At 42.5% G+C, this 16,573-nt stretch overlaps 1 protein-coding gene across 2 annotated transcripts in view; it reads left to right on the top strand.

The window, feature by feature from the left end:
- The window catches only part of Tmem170b (transmembrane protein 170B), a 38,794-nt gene extending 23,384 nt beyond the window's left edge, over positions 1–15,410 (top strand). Inside the window, exons 2-3 of one of the 2 annotated variants that reach the window (NM_001008774.2) lie at positions 1,968–2,138; positions 8,176–8,848. In NM_001008774.2, the coding sequence (NP_001008774.2) occupies positions 1,968–2,138; positions 8,176–8,306 (302 nt within the window). In that variant the 3' untranslated portion in view covers positions 8,307–8,848. Of the gene's footprint in view, positions 1–1,967; positions 2,139–8,175 lie in introns of both variants that reach the window. The other variant, XM_039095875.2, reaches the window with a different exon arrangement.
- The last annotated feature ends 1,163 nt before the right edge of the window (positions 15,411–16,573 follow it).

The following is a 16,573-nucleotide window of genomic DNA, read 5'->3' as shown; positions in this document are numbered from 1 at the left end:
TGCAGAGCACAACGATTAAAATTAGTAATGTTTATCTCTCTAAAAATCACAGCCTTTTTCCACAGCAGATGTCTTTATGGCAGCCTTATGCTTCCTACCATTCTCTTCCTCTCCAAGCTACACATTCTTTTCCTTCTGCCCTGCCTGTTGCTTTTCTCTATTGTAAGCCTGCATCAGAGTAATCAGTAATAGTCACATCACAGACTCAGTGCTATGCCGTCTTGAAATTTCCTCTGCTTAGGAATTAGTCCATCCCTCTTTATTCTGGCCTCTTAGAAGTTCTAAGGGCATAGGTGGAATATATGCTTGCCTGCTTGCTTTTCTTCCTTAATCCTTCCTTCCCTCCTACCCTCCCTCCTCATTTCCTAATTACCACTTTTCTCTTTTTCATTATATATGTGTATGCACATATAACCAGAACCTGCCAGTCTACTTAGTTGTGCTTGTGTGTATATTTTTCAGGCTGACCACTTGGCATTGGAGAACCAGTTAAGAGACTAGTCTCTGAAGAGTGGCTTTTCCCTCTCAGCAGTCATTAATTGCCTATAGCTCTCCATCTAGTGTTGGGGCCCCCTTCACTTTGGCATGCTAACTGATCAACTGGCTTTCTTAGTGATTACTTACTTTTCTGTGTGTGAGTGTTTTGCCTACCTGTATGCATGTGTACCAGGTGCACATGGATGCCCTGAACTGTACTAAAGACAGGTTTGTGCCACCATGTTGTGTGCTAGAAAGAGAACTCGAGTTTTAACTGCTGGACTGTCTTTCTAGTCCCCAACTAGATTTCTTAGTAGTCTAGGAATGACTGTGCACACTCAAAACACTCATCAGTCCAGACAACCCCTCACAGACAGGGCTGCAGACCAAAATGATCTGGGCAGCTCTTCAGTTGAGGGTCCCTTTTCCCAGGAGACTCTGGGTTTTGTCAAGTTGACAGTAAAATCTAATCAGGTCAGATACACACCAAGAAATGGCATTGGATCGTATGGTAGTTCTGTTCTTAGGTTTTGTGAGGAACTGCCATACTGTTTTTCATGGTAATTGCATGGTTATAAATTTCCACTATGATGTTTGGAAAAATAGTTCTTACTTTTAAAAAGTGTCCCCTCATAAGACTTGACAGAAAGTACAAGTAGCACAAATAGCAGAGGAGACCCTTCCTCACAGAGTGTTTGCATACCAAAGATGACCCTCTCAAGGGTGGCTAAACATGGTGTTGGCTCTTCAGTTAGAAGCAACCTTTCCTGAACTGCTTCACATGAACCAGGTGTTTAATTACAGAGAAACTATTCTGTATAAAGATATAATATGACAGGCCCTGGAAGTGGCTGAAATATTAGTCTTGGTGGCCTCTTGTCATTGGTGGGATTCCTTCCTCCCTCCCTCCCTCCCTCCCTCCCTCCCTCCCTCCCTCCCTCCTTCCCTCCCTCCCTCCCTCCTTTTCTTTCTGTTCTGTGGCCTGCACTGTGTGATGAGGAAACAGGTTTAACTCAGTTTCTCAAAGATGGAGATGAGTCAGTCAATCTCCAGGGAAAGGGAATGTTCAGCCCCCCCACCCCCCCAGAGTAGCTGCTACCTCTATTGTGCCTGTCTCTTGGATGTGGGCAGGAGACGGAGTTACACCAGTGTAGAGCATCAGTCTCCATGAGAAGTGTGTGGATAGTGTGAAGCAGCAGAGGCCTGGAAGACAGGAAATGAAGGCCAGGAAGACTAACGGTGTGCTCTGTCCCTGTGGCGTGTTAAGACAGCTTTCTAAATGGGATATGGAGAGATAGTGAGAGAATGGCCTTCACCTTTTGAGATCATGGAGCAGTTCTTCCATCAAGCCTTGATTAGCTTTGATGATAGTCACTGGCTGCCTTTCTACTGTGTGTCAGATAGCAGATGAGGCCTTTGATATACATGGGTGCTCGTGAGTCTTCTCAACTGTGCTTGTCCGCAGGACTAACCTGTTCTTTCCCTTTCAGAGATGTGGTATTGGATCTTCCTCTGGGCTCTCTTCTCCTCTCTGTTTGTGCACGGTGCTGCAGGCGTGCTGATGTTTGTGATGCTCCAGCGGCACAGGCAGGGCAGAGTGCTCTCCATCATCGCCGTCAGCATCGGCTTCCTGGCCTCCGTAACCGGAGCAATGATTACTAGTAAGTCGATTTGTTTTGTCTAAGGGCATAATTTTATATGCAAATATTGCTTTGTAAGTGCTGTTCTTACTGTAAAAGAAACAGTGTCTTTCCTGTAGAGCGCACCTCAGCATCGAAGGCGAAGGTGAGATGATTGACTCACCAGGCAGAAGGCGTCACTGTGTGTATGTGCTCTGCATGGCTTTGTGAGGAAAGGCATCTGCAAGAGGCCTGACTGCTTCAGTCTGAAAGGGTTTTATAGCAAAAGTTTCTGCTTTAAATATGCGTACTGTCTGCTGAGGAAAAAGATAGGCGCTGAAATCCAACAGTAGCAGCTGTCTTTTAAGAACTCAAAGAGAAAGCCTTTGAGTCTGTGGGCTCATCCGCCTGTGACAACATTGCATTTTTTCCTGTACCACTTATCATGACAAAACTTCTCTGCTTCAGGAAATGCAGTTTTCTGCAGAGCTGTCTTGTGGATTTTCTTAACCTGTCACTTGGTTTTGTTCCCCTGACGCTGAACTTGGCCCTCCTCCACCCTGCACTTCAGAGTTAGTTCTGGTTTCTGGGGCTGCTGCTTGAGCAGAACCCAGCTGCATCCTGGAAGCAGGACAGCTGCTTTCTCCCAGGCTGTGCTTAAGGCTGCCGACTTACTTCCTGTTGCTTCTGAGACACAGACTTACACAGCATCCCCTTGTGGCTGTTTTCTACACTGCAGGCCACCGCCTACTGCTGCATGCATCTGTTCCGGGTTCTCCACCAGGGACTTCTTTCTTTCAGATGATTCTGGCCACACAATATGAGGAAGGCCTTGTTTTTATAGTACAAGGCCCTCTACCGCCTGCTTCAGAGTGATTAGCGTATCTTACCTAAAGAGGAGAGGGGTCGTCCTGTGTCTAAATATGTCTCCTGATATCAAGACAGCAATGACACACTTGTGGGAAATAGTGATTTGTCTCTTTTTTAAAAAATCCCTTCTTTAATATATGATTCCCTGGGTTAGCTTGTATTGGAGCACTGTGCGACTTTATCCTATGGCTTTTTGTCCACTTTGTCACAGGTTGGGTTTGAAACAGGCCAGACGCAGGTCTAGCTCTTGGGGTTCTCAGAGAATCATCAAGAAGAGACTGGAGTTAAGTGACAAAGGGTCTTGAAAGGCTACCTAAAAAGTCTGCAGTTTTTTCCTGCAGGCCGCAGAAAACAAATAGACATTTTTATTTTTCCTTTTTTAAAGATTCCTGTTGGTGTTTTGCCTGTGTATATGTCTGTGTGCCTTGTGCATGCAGTATATACAGAGGCCAGAGGAGGACGTAGGATCCACTGGAGTTATAGCTGGTTGTTAGTTGCTACATAGGTGCTGGGAACTGAATTCCTGTTTTCTGCAAGAGCAGTAATGCTATACATGCACCTCTGTGGGTGGGCTTTGAGGTGTGTGTATATGAGCCTCTGTGGGTGGGCTTTGAAGTACACATGAACTTCTGAGCATCTCCAGACAAATAGATACTTTAAAAGGGGTTGGTATGAAGCAAAGTTCTTCACTCAGATTCACTCAGACATTCTGTTTTATAACTTTATAAAATATATGAAAAGAAGCAAGAGAAACTCTTAAAGGCAGGGCCTTCATTGCACACCCACTAATAGAACTACTTAGTACTGTTAGCTGGGTGGATAGGGTGAAAGAGAAAGAGAAGGAAGGAAATGGGTAGAATCGAGAAGGTGAATGAAGGTGAAGGAAGAAGAAGGAAGAGCTACGGGTAGAACCTGTACTTGTGTCAGGGTCTGAGCTAGGTGATGGCTATGCACTGGTCACTTTGATTCCAAGAGACAGGGACAGTGAGTCTGGACTTCTGTTTGTAATGGTCTGGGGAGAGAACAGAGAAGCAGTTTGCTCAGATGTTGTAAACACTAATCATGCGGTTATGTCATTGTAAGATTTTGAAGGGTGTGTGGGGAATTTAATTCTACCTCCATTTATGTCTAATATGGCTGCTTACATGTAACCAACCCACTTTCAGTTTCATCACAAGTATGATAAATTAGTGATTTTTAAAACTGCAATGAAATGTTTAGAAATTCTTGAAAATGTAAGTCTGCCACAATTTCAGATAAAAATTTGGTTCTTGGGTCAGCAAGAACACACAAATGTTTTGTTAGTAATTTTTTTACTTGCAAAGATGCATTAAGAAAACTATCTAGGGGCTGGGGATTTAGCTCAGTGGTAGAGCGCTTACCTAGGAAGCGCAAGGCCCTGGGTTCGGTCCCCAGCTCCGAAAAAAAAGAGCAAAAAAAAAAAAAAAAAAGAGCAAAAAAAAAAAAAAAAAAGAAAACTATCTAGAATATTTAGCTGTATGTCATCTCTTTCTCTTTGTTTTTAAAAGCTCTTTTCCACTTTATTTTATGCACATGGGTGTTTTTCTTGTATATGTATCTGTGCACCACATTCATGCAGTGCTGTCAGAGGCTAGAAGGAAACATCAGATCCCCTGGAACTACATTTATAGATGGTTGTGAGCCACCATGTAGGTGCTGAGAAGCAAACTGGGGTCCTCGAGAGGAGTGGTCAGTGCTTTTAACCACTGATCTATCTCTGCAGCCCTGTATGTCTTTTCTTAGTGTAGCTCAGTGGCTTATACATAGCTGTACATTGAACTCAGCAGCTGCTAACTATCCTTATCAGTACAGTACTGATGGGATGGATATTGGGACATATCCATTATGTTTCTTACTTAGATTTTGTTTCCAAGAAAAGTGATGTGTTGTTGGGCTTTTCGTTTGTTTGTTCTTCTCATTTGATTTGTATAGATACTGTGTGGTTTGATTTAAGCAGAAAAGGAGTGAGTTAGAGTGGTGTTAGGGAGGTAACTCAGTGTGTGCGAGTATTTGCTTTGTAAATGTGAGGACCTGAGTTGGTGCTCCAGCTCCCATGCAATACCCTGGGTGTGGCCATGCAAGCCTGTAGCCCCAGCACTAGGGAGAGAGTAGGGTATCCAGATAGCCTAGCTGCCAAGTGGTGAGTTTCCAAGTGGAGAGCATCCTGCTGTCACCTTCACACTGCAGCCTGCTCCCTGCTACATACATAAAGAGCCTCTGCCCCCACCCCCCTTTGTGTGTATGTCTGTCTGTCTATGTCTGTGTGTGTTTACTTGATTGAGATAGGGTTTGTAGCCCTGGCTATCCTGCAGCACTCTGTAGACCGAGCTACCTTGGAACTCAAAGTCTTGCCTGCCTTTGTTGCTGCCTCTTGGGTACTGGGATCAAGGTCATGTGTCACCACACCCTGCTACAAATAAAGTTTTAAAAAAGAAGAAATGGGTTTATTTCTGTATTGTACCCCATTTTAGCTGTCTAATCTTTTATAAATATTTTAGCTAATCTAAAGATGTAGAGTGTCATCTTTTGGTTGATTTAATTTGCATTTCTCTGTATCCTGGTGAATCTCCACATCTTTCTTCCCTCACTGTTCACAAAGCTTTCTCTTGGGCACATTGCTTGATTCTGTGCTCTGCTTTGGCTGCACCTGCCTCCTCCTCACTGTCTTACAGTCACTTCTCATGCTCACACAGAGGGCCTAGGCTGCTCTGGCTTTTGCAAATCACTTTTCCCAGGTTCTTACTGGTTCCCCTTATGTAGTGAGTTTATTGAGTAGAAATGTTTAAATAGCGATGTACTATAGCTTAAAGGGTTGCTTGTTTGTTTCCCACTTAGGGTTTATAATTTGGGGCATTAAGAAATTTTGTTTCATATGAGAATAAAAAGATACTGATATATATCCTTTATTTTAGACCTTTACCTATTATAGTAGTCTTTCATTCATCTAGCGTAGGATACTGCTGTGAACAGACACCGTGACCAAGGCAACTCTTATAAAGACAACATATAATTGGGGCTGGCTTACAGTTTCAGAGGTTCAGTCTATTATCATCTTGATGGGAAGCACTCAGCATTCAGGCAGGCCTTGCACTGGAGGAGCCAAGAGTTCTACATCTTAATCCAAAGCCAGGCAGGAGGAGACTGGAATTCCACAGTGGGCAGAGCTTAAGCATAGAAGACCTCAAGCAGCCCCCACCCCCACCCCCACCCCCTGTACAGTGACCTATAAAGCCACACCTCCTCGAACAAGGCTACACCGCCTAGTAGTGACATTCCCTATGGGCCAAACATTCAGACATGAGTCTGTGGAGGCCAGGCCTTTTCAAACCACCACCAAGAGTCAGGACCAATCTTTTTAAAGAACAGACAGATGGTCAGTGTTTAGACTCAGGAGGCAATGATCTATGTTACCTAAGCCTACTGTTGTAGCACAAAGCATAGATGTGGGAAAATGAATGGACACCACTTGTTCCAAAGAAAATTATTCACAGAAACAGGTAGTCATCTGTTAGTCAGACTGTCACCTTTGTTTTCGGTATCAGCTGGGACCCCCTCCTATGATGTAAGTCAGTTTTTAACCCAGTAACCACCGACGTAACCCGTCAGTTACCGATCAGTGTGTGGGTGCTGCCTTCTTGTTTGCTGTATTCCCTATAGCCAGGGCTACGTCTCTTGGCTCTTGTCATTTGTTCATCTTCTTTTTCTAGTCTCTCAGCAGGGCCATAGTTCTTAGGCCTCTGGTTTTGTAGTGTGTTGTTATAGTGAGTGTGTCCTAGGTAGTTAAAAGTTAGTGCAGCCGGCTGTTGATGAATTGTTCCTTCACAGGAATGTTAGCGTGTATCCGCTGAATCCCCCCACCCCCAAAGCATGAGTATTGTTTTTGTTAGAACTTATTCGGGAAGCTCTGGAATGTTAGGGTATGTGACTTGTCCACTTAAGGAACCCATCTTCCCTTTCACTAGAGGTAAAACTGTTTCCTTAGCAGGAGCTGTGTGCTTTGCACAAACCCTAAACATCGTCTTACAGCTGATGTGCACGTTATTTCTTGTCATACTGTGGTTGCACTGTGTGAGGAAATCCTGTGACTCTTGGTTAGTTGTGTTTAGAAGAATTCACAGAGGCCTGGTGCCATGAAGAAGTGAGTGGACTGGCGACAGGCGAAGCCTTAGGTCAGATACAGACTGGGACTGAAGAAACAACGGAAGTGGAGTCACCGATTGAGAATCTAAAGCGTAACACTTATTGGACAGTTGTATGCTAGTGAGTGTCAGTGTCAGCGTGGGCTTCAGGAGATCACTAGTGAACAGGAACTATTTTAAGTCACTGAAGCACTGAAGAGCCCTGTCCCCCAATCTCCAGACCCAAATACAGTACTTAGGGCATCCCTACCAGAATTTTAAGAAGCAATAACCCTCTCTCCTCGTTAATCCAAACTGTTGCAGAAATTTGCATCTGACCATGTCAGGAAGGTAAAGGAAAGTCAGAGACAGGCCGGCCTGCAGCTCACTGGGAACCACCTGCCTCTGCTTCCTGCGAGCGGCGATTAAAGGGCTGCTGTGCCTTTTCTTTTCTACTACTTTTCCCTTTCTTTCCCTCCCCTCCGCTTCGTTTCTTCTTCACTCCCTCCCTCCCTCCCTACTTTCCTTCCTTGTGGTTTTAAGGCCCCCTCTTTCTTAGTATATCGAACCTACTTACTTCCTTTTCAAGTTTACACTTGTGGTTTGGTTTTGCGTTTTCTTTAGTCCACCTGGCAGCATGGTGTGAGGTAGGAGCAGAATGGCTATTCCAGCACTGTTAGTTAGGAGGCACTGATGTTCCTCCTGCCGTGACTGCTGGCTAGAATTAGTGCATGGAGTACTGAGGCCAGCATCTATTTCTTTCCTTTACAGTGTATGTATTTTAAGGGGATGAGAGTTTATTCTGGAGTAAAACATGAGTGGCAATTGTTAATTGAAAATATCCTCACATTAAAAGCACTGAGAGCATGAACCGTGTCTTTTAGCTTTCAGTTGAAAGCACCATTCCCGAATTGGGTGGTTCCGTAAAGGTAACTTTTAACCAGCCGTGGGAGAAGCAAATACTGTGTCAGGTGAAGATATGCTGAGGTATTCTGCTGGAAAGGTGGCTTGAGGTAGGCAGCCGTGTGTCTGGTGGTGCCCTGGGTGACTCTGCTCTGCTTCCCTCACAGGTGCAGCAGTGGCTGGCATCTACAGAGTGGCTGGGAAGAACATGGCCCCCCTGGAAGCCCTGGTGTGGGGTGTGGGGCAGACTGTACTGACACTTATCATCTCCTTTTCAAGGATCCTCGCAACACTTTGAGTTCTGAGGGAATGTCTTCTTGACTAAGGAAATGGGTGTACAGATTCCCGGAAGTGCAGTGCTAACCAGCTGAAATGAAGTGGTACAAGCAGGGATCCAGCAAGTCAAAACCTAGGGAAGACCCTGAGCTGTGTGGAAAGCCTGCCCTCTGGCGTCCAAGCGATTGCACTACCGCACTGCACCTTACGTGCCTCCATCCCAGGCAAGGTGCAAGAGACACTATGTGAAGCCGCAAGAAAGAGCACCTTGTTTAGCTGCCAATCAGGTTAACATTGGTGTTGAAATCATCGTTCTCAACAGTGTTGTGTTAAGTTACAGAAACGTTTTGAGATTGATCTATGTGCCAAACTTTCCTTTCTGTTAACATTGATCATGTGACAGTTTGCAAGTGTAGATGTAGGGTGAGTGCTGTGAATATACTTGACATGGATTCAGGTAACGTAGTCAGGCTTTGTTTTGTTATGTTAACTCCCATGTGAATGTCAGATACTGAGCTTTCAATACTAAGGAAGGTTTGGTTTTAAAGCTGAGTGTTTCTGGGACTTGGGGTTTTAATATGTCTCTGTGTTGTTATTTAATTTATGTGAAAACTACTAGTCTTCCTAATGGAGGACTAGCTAAGCTGTTCTACAGATTCAGATAGACTCGTAGGGTGCACACTTTCCAGTAACCTACACCTTTAATAGTTTCCCTCATATATCATATTCTATATTTATGGATCAAACCTTTATGAGTCAGACACATTGTCACTTGTGTGTCATAAAATATAATTTACATTTTTCTTATACATTTTGTAAGAAAAAGTCTGAAATGCATGTTGCATTCTTCAACCCTTCAAAACGAGTTTTTTGCCTCCCAAATTTAATTCTGGAGTACTGCTTTGAGAGTGGCCTAAATTAGGCTCTGGGGTTAAGAATGCTTCGTTTATAGAAAAATAATAAGTACCTTACATAGGAAGAGCAGTAAACTGTCTCACTCTGTGTATGTGGCAGGGTTGGAATTATACTTCAGGAAGACTGGGGGACTAAGTGTACTTCAGGAAGACTGGGGGACTAAGTGGATTGTTTTCAAGTTGGCAGTTAGTCTGAGTATATCAAAACAGCGCAGAATCTTTATCTAAGGGGAATGTTAGGCGTGTGATTTAAGTTTGTGTTTCTAAGTTATTACCTTGGTCTAAAAGAGTCTCAGATCACACTCATTAGCAGTGGAAATGTACTTTGTTTATAAAATGTTTTAAGAGATTTAGGAAAACACACAGTTGTTAATTACAATATTACAAATACAAGAAGTTGGGAAAGTACAAACCCTGGTTGAACTGTGTGTGTGTGTGTGTGTGTGTGTGTGTGTGTGTGTGTGTGTGTGTTAACCAATTGTAATTACAAATGTGCTAACTTAAGGGAAGATCCATTGTAGAAATTATGAATTTGTAGGTAATCTAAAAAATAGCATAGCACCTTGAGCTCTTTAACTTGATTTGGTTTAAGAATTATTACCCATACCCCCTTTTCTCTAACAAAAAGAATCTGTTTTCAGTTTTTGGAGGAGCTGCTCTTGCCAGTGCATCAGCCAGTGCAGACTTACTAATAATGTGGCTTGGAGATTTAACAACCCAGAAATCAACCAATAAGCAAACCTACATCCTCAGAGATGTTGGAGAGCAAGTCTGAGATTTGCTCCTCCTGTTGTGCCCAGGCCTGCTCTCCTACCCCACCGCCCATTCTTTGTAGTCTTGCTGCTTTCTAAACTCAAACGTGAGCATCTTTTCCAAATAACCCTGGTTCTCCTCTCCTGTTAGGCTGGCCTCTGCTCTTATCAGCAACTCGGAGCTTGTCTTGTGTACAGAACAAATACCTATTTTAACATGGTTATTTTATCATCTAAGAAAGTTATCATGTTTGAAGTAATATGGAGCCTGTTGTTCAAATCTAAAACTAACTAAAAATTCACTTGACACATTGAATATTTGAATGAATGGGCCAAAGAGATTTGGGCTTGTTTCATGCTCTAGGATGAAAGTCTAAGAGGATTAATCACCACTTTACACACTGTCCTGCAGTCATCTCCTTGTCAGGCTGGTTCGCATTAAGGATTGTGTGTGTATGCACTTCCCATGTGAGGGCATTTGTAGTTTCTTTACTTATTTCCGTTGGAATTCCGTGTAACTATCACTCCTGTATTTTGAAGTGCAGTGGAGTAGTGTGGATCAATGAAACCGTCTATATATCTGCTTATTTGGCAAAGTTCTCAAGCTGTTTCTTATAGAGACAAAGTGTTTAATGAAATATATATATATACACAAGTATATCACTCTATACATATATAGATAGCTATATATGGATACAGACCAATTGGAAAGCTTTGTTTGATGAACATTTTCCTGTTCTACTGGAGAAATTGGTATATTTGTTCAGTTAAGTGATTAATCTTTTAAGTAGACTGGAGGGTATTTAAGGATTTTGCTGGAGACCCTTGATTTGAACCTGACAAAAGCCCTCACTGACATAGTCAATTCCATTTTCTTAAAACTTCAGCCACAGTTGAGTAGTACTTTTTCTTCTTTAGCACCATGGCCTCACGTAAGCTACAAGAGAAACCTGATAACTTTCCCAGGAAGGAGATGGAGGACACGGGCTGTGACACAGTTCTGTTGGCTTCTCAGGAGACAAGGTTAACTTAAATCCTTGTGTATCTCATCCAGTGTTAAGGTCTCACCCAGGACTCTTAGTATTTGCAACATAGAATTCCACAGCTCCTTTTCTAAGCCTTCAGGGGATTTGTTTGTGAAAGGAAGGAAATAAGATGTGTAGTGAGGAACAAGGATGACTTAAGATCTGAGAATGCTCTAGGAAACAGTGCTCCAGGACCTTTCATTCCCCATGTGGAAGGAACGAAGGCTGGCTGGCTGGCTGGCTGGCTGGGTGGCCTCTGTGAGTTGCCCAGGCTGGAACTCGATACCTAGCTCAGTTTGGTGAGTTCTGTTCTGTCGATCTCCTGTGTACAAGATGCCTAAAATAGGAAGATTTCCTCAGTGTCAACCAGGAACTGGACAATTTCAAACCCTAAAAAGGTTGGGATAGTACCTTATTGCTTCCTGAAACTCATCCTTTCTCCCTCCCGTGACCTCAGTTTTTCTTTTTCCATCTCATCCTCTGAATTGGACATTTTAGTGTCTAGATGTTGCTCTGAACTGGGGACAAGGATCATACTGTAAGCCAGTGGGACAGGCCGGAGTCCATGCTCTGTCTGTCACTTCCTTCACTTTGGTCTGAGCATCACTTAGCCACTCTCAGCTTCGGGTCTCACTTTGAATTATTAATACCTCCTGTGGTAAACAGTGTATCTGACAGAAAGGGCTCAAGACACTCAATAGAACTGTAAAGTGGTATTTTGCAATACCCATTGGGATGGGGTTTTGTAAAATTCACCTTCATCCATTTCTAATTTTTTTCGTATATTAAAAAACAACCTTTCGTATAATTTTACTTTTTTTCACCTCCTCTTTGCCCCTTAAAACCAACAGATAACTTTTCTTTTCTTTTTTTTTTTTTTTCTCTTTTTTCTTTTTTTCGGAGCTGGGGACTGAACCCAGGGCTAAATCCCCAACCCCTACAGATAACTTTTCTAAGGAGACTTGGGGAGTTGATGGTGGTGGGTGTGATGGGTAAATAGGAATACATTACAGGTCTGGTCACCACTGGTTAATGTAGAAAGAGTGGGTGTGGCCAGCATGTCCTCCACAGCCATTTCCTACCTGCTCTCTTTGGTTTGACACAGAACATCATTGACTAGGTCCCTTATGCAAGTACTGCCCTTGTATTAGCTCCTGCCCTCTGGTTACCTATCATCTGTCACTGTGAGCAGTGTCCGGTGTCACTGTTGTGTGTTCTCTCTCTCTCCCTCCCTCCTTCCCTCCCTTCATCCCCTCCCCCACCCCCCCCACCCCTACCCCCTCTCTCTCTCCATCTAACCTAAAAAAGTACCATTATTGTAAACTTGGGTAAGAAGGCTAAGAGCTCTTTCTGAAAGGTATGTAGACAACAGTGCTCTTAACATAGAAAATATTTTTTAAGAATGTCTCAAAACAACGAAACGTCCATATTTAATTTGTTTAAAAGACATAAAGAATGTGGAAACATTACTGGGGAATTTCTGATTACAGAGAAGTATGATAACATAGGGCTAGTATGACCGGGTAGATTACTGTTTCATTTTACAATCAGAGGTTATATTCTCAGTGGTTAGACTTGACAGTCATCCAGTAGTCTCCTAATTATCCATAATTTCTCATCCTTTGAAACTGTTCAGGATATGAAGGACATTACTGGATTTTAAAATGTAATGTTTTTTAAATGTATAATACCATTTGCAACAGGGAAATTCGAAGGGGGAAATTGTTAGAGAGGTTAATACACAAAAGCAAAAGCATATATGAAAAAAAATTCCCTGTGCTGTGCAAGCATGATTCCTCCATCCCGTTAAGACTGTAAACAACCATGGAGAGAGAAGCTTGCTAATCCAGTGAGCGTGGGCTCTACAAAACACATGTGCTTTCAGTACGTTTTGTGTGTGGTGGATCTGCCCTTGAGGTTCCTGTTTTCTGTAGGTGACCCAGTGTGCTTGGTTAGTTTCTGAATTTGCCTCCCTTACTTAGAACACAACTAGAATCTGTTTGGGAGAAATTAATGTTTCGTATGTGAAATGTTTTCAGGAAGCAGGGTGACTAACTGGCTACCTCTTTATGAGGGTAATGGCAGCTCTTACCTTTCTGAGCAAGCTGAGCTGAGATACAGAATTGTTTGTTAATTTAAGATGGACTTTCACATTCACACATTTCACATGTATGGCACATGCATTGAACATACATAATGGCCTTTCTGTTTTCCCAAACTAATTTATTTAACAGTTTCTCTAACAATCTCTCTCCTTTGTGTACAGTTCTTGAGAGAAGCTGAAGTACTGGTCTAGAGAGACGGCTCAGTGCCCTTGTTTATGCTGTGGTCATCTCATTGAAAAGGTTACATGGAAGGCACAGTGGGGGTGGGGGATAGCTGATCCATGGGATGCCCCTCTTTTCCTTTAGGCCATATCCTGTACCCACACCCGGTGTCCAGGCTCGGTGGTACAGATACAGCCCTTCCCTTTGGGGAATGCCTAGGTCTGTGCTCTAATGCACATCATCTGGACCCCATGAGTAGAGTTCTTCCCCTCCTAGACATGTACTGGGGATTCTTTTCAAGACATTAACTTGTTTAGAGGCTTGTCTAAACAAACTATAGCTTGGGAATACTACTGATGTTTAAAGGTTTGGGTTTTTTTTTTTAAAGTTTTTAAGTTTTATATTTTTTGAGATAGTCTCACTTTGTAGCCCAGATTGGCTTTGAGCTTGTGATCCTTCTGTCTCAGCCTATCAGGTACCAGGATTGCAGGTGTGTACCACTGTGCATGGCTCCTCCTTTTTAAGTCAAAATGTTTACGTTTCATCACTGAAAGTGGTTGGGATAGAATAGTTTTAAAGTTTCCTTCCTAGAAAGAAAAATACTCTTGTCTGCATATAGTGTTGATGATAGTAGATGTGTTTTCCATGAAGAAATTTAGAAACACCCTCACTCTTTGCCTGTACTCACCTTTACTCTTGAGCTCTACCTGTTGGATGGACAAACAGGAAGCTCCCCTCATGCTCATGGTCGCCCTATGATCTGGCAGAACATTCACCCAAGGTTCTAGCCTAAGTATTAGCCCCGCCTTAAGATGTCCCAGGAGCAGCTTGTTTATACGCTACCATGGCGTTGTGTAAGTAGGATCCAGCACCTACTAAGAAGCAATCTTTGTCAGCCCACTGATGAACCATTTAGCTAAACCACACTGTAACTCTTTTTTAAGCTAAATGATATCTCAGTGCCTTGAAAGTTAAGAACCTAAGGGAGGGCTGGGGTTTGGCACCAATGAGCTGGCTCTGTGCACTTCACCTACAGAAAGATTCCAGAGCTTAAGGTGAGCCACTGAGACAAGTCCAGCTACTTAACTTTCTACAGTTCCAGTTCCATAGAAGTTAGCCACTGTGACAGATGACAACTGCTTTTACCACCCTTCACCACACGGGGGCATTCTCCTCTTTCTCCTTTTTTTTCTTTCTTTTTTTCCAAGTAAGTATGAAATTAGAAAACTGTAGTCAAACAAATTAAATGTGGGATTTTAAAGTTGAGTTTTATGTAAACTAGAGATTCCTGTGTGGACAGTGTTAGTTTAATATTGTAGTACAAAGGCAGACACTTTATGTAACCTTTAGAAATATGTTTACCATCAGGGATTTATTTTTACGATAGAAATACTAAATGTACTGTGAAGTTTAAAGACAGGAAGGATAGACATTGGAGGATGATACTCAGACAGAAGTGTGTTTGATGAACCCGCATTATGTGAACACGATTTCCCCTTCTGTTACGACTATAGACTACACTGTATGAGGATGTGTATTGCATGTTTACATAAAACAATTTCATTTTGAAGGATTATTTAAACTGTGTTTATATGTAATACCTAACAGGTTGTAAATATTGTATACTATTGATTTTTAATTTTATATGAGCAATTTTTTTATTTCCCAAGTCATGTACAAATCTCATTGTGTATATAGCATAACTCCCTGGAGACACAAATTTTGCAGTGAATTTTAAGTATTTTAATCGCAGTAAGCATCAGGTTAGCCTCAGAGATGCTGGTCCTTATTTTAAATTATTTTTCACCACACATTTTCTTCAAAGGGCAGCAATAAACATATGCAAGTTACTTTGATTCTTGAAAGTTGGCCTCAGAAGATAAGAATGCAGTTCAGTTCACTGCTGTAAAGGGAGACGCACAACTTACACCATCTGCGTCTGGTCCCAGGACAACTTCCGAGATCCATCTGCACATGGCTCTCCTCTTTGTAATATACAGGGTGAACTGCTGAAAACACACAGAATATATGTTAAAGTGAGTCCAGCACTTCAATGTCATTACACAGAATTTATTGGATTAAAGTTTGTAATATACAGTATTTTAATAAAGTTTCTGTATTCAATTTCATGCACTTATATATAAATAAACCTGTCTTTAAAAACTTTATACAGTGATGAACTCTTGGCTTGTTTCCATTCTGTCTCTCCTCACTTCGTTCCCAGTGGACTCACTGTGCTCTCACACACCAGTGAAGTGGTGTGGAGGCACTGGCATCTGTAAGATCTTGGATCCGATCCCTGGTTCCACAAAAGACATAGAAAATACAACTACATCCTCTCTGGATCTTTGTCACTTTTGTCTGGGCCAGCTTCACCTGTGGACTTTGAAAGAATTGGAAAGGTTAAGCAGCAAGTCGAAAGACAGTTTAGTCAACTTTATATTTGCTGGTAGCCAGTCTTGGCCTAAACCAATGCTGGGCCACATAAGCACTATTTCTAAGAGTCACTATTATAAAAATCATGTCACAGGGTGGGGTGGCAGCTCAGTCAGTAATGCTGGCAGCGTTTAGAGCCCCCGCACACATGTCAACAGTCAATGCCACGGCACATCCCTAGAAACAAGCACTAGGGTCACGGAGACAAAAGGCTCCCTGCTGCTTGCTTCTTAGCCAGTGCTGATTGGTAGTTCTAGGCCCAGTAGTGACTGTCTTTAAAAATAAGGTAGCCCTAGGGAGACGGCTCAGTGAGTGAAGGTGCTTGCCACTGAGGCTCATGGCCCGAATTCAATCTCTAGAACCCATATGGTGGAGAAAGTTCAAATATAAATGGAGAGGAATAGGAAGGCGACCTTGACACACATACGTGGCTTTATGGAACCTCAGGAGTCAAAGTCTAGTTGGAATTTGGGTTTTTAAAAGATTTCTGAGGGACACACCAAGCTAACGACCATCCTCTTGAGAAGGGAGCAGAGAGCCACACCCTGTGAATGTCACTGGAACAAAACCTAACCGAATTCTATAATGCCCAGGCTGTACAGTTCTCGAGTACACTGGTGTTCATTTAACTCCTACATTTACTAAACTGAAGTGTACTTTCCTCTTTTTTTGTAACAGAAAACGTTCTCATCCCGCCACATGAATTCCAAATTTCCTAAGTAAATACCTTTCCACACAGACCATGAACCCAATCAAATGAAACAGAAACATGAGACAAAGTACATCTTCCACAAATGCACACGAAGCTTATTACTTTGTAATTTCTTGGGCTCAAAGTAATATTTTGAAGTTTTTGAAGCAGGGTAAGTATCTTTACATATTTTATATCTGCTGA

Source organism: Rattus norvegicus, chromosome 17 (genome assembly GCF_036323735.1).
Source record: "Rattus norvegicus strain BN/NHsdMcwi chromosome 17, GRCr8, whole genome shotgun sequence".
Taxonomy (NCBI): Eukaryota; Metazoa; Chordata; class Mammalia; order Rodentia; family Muridae; genus Rattus; species Rattus norvegicus.
This window is presented reverse-complemented; position numbering and strand designations above follow the sequence as displayed.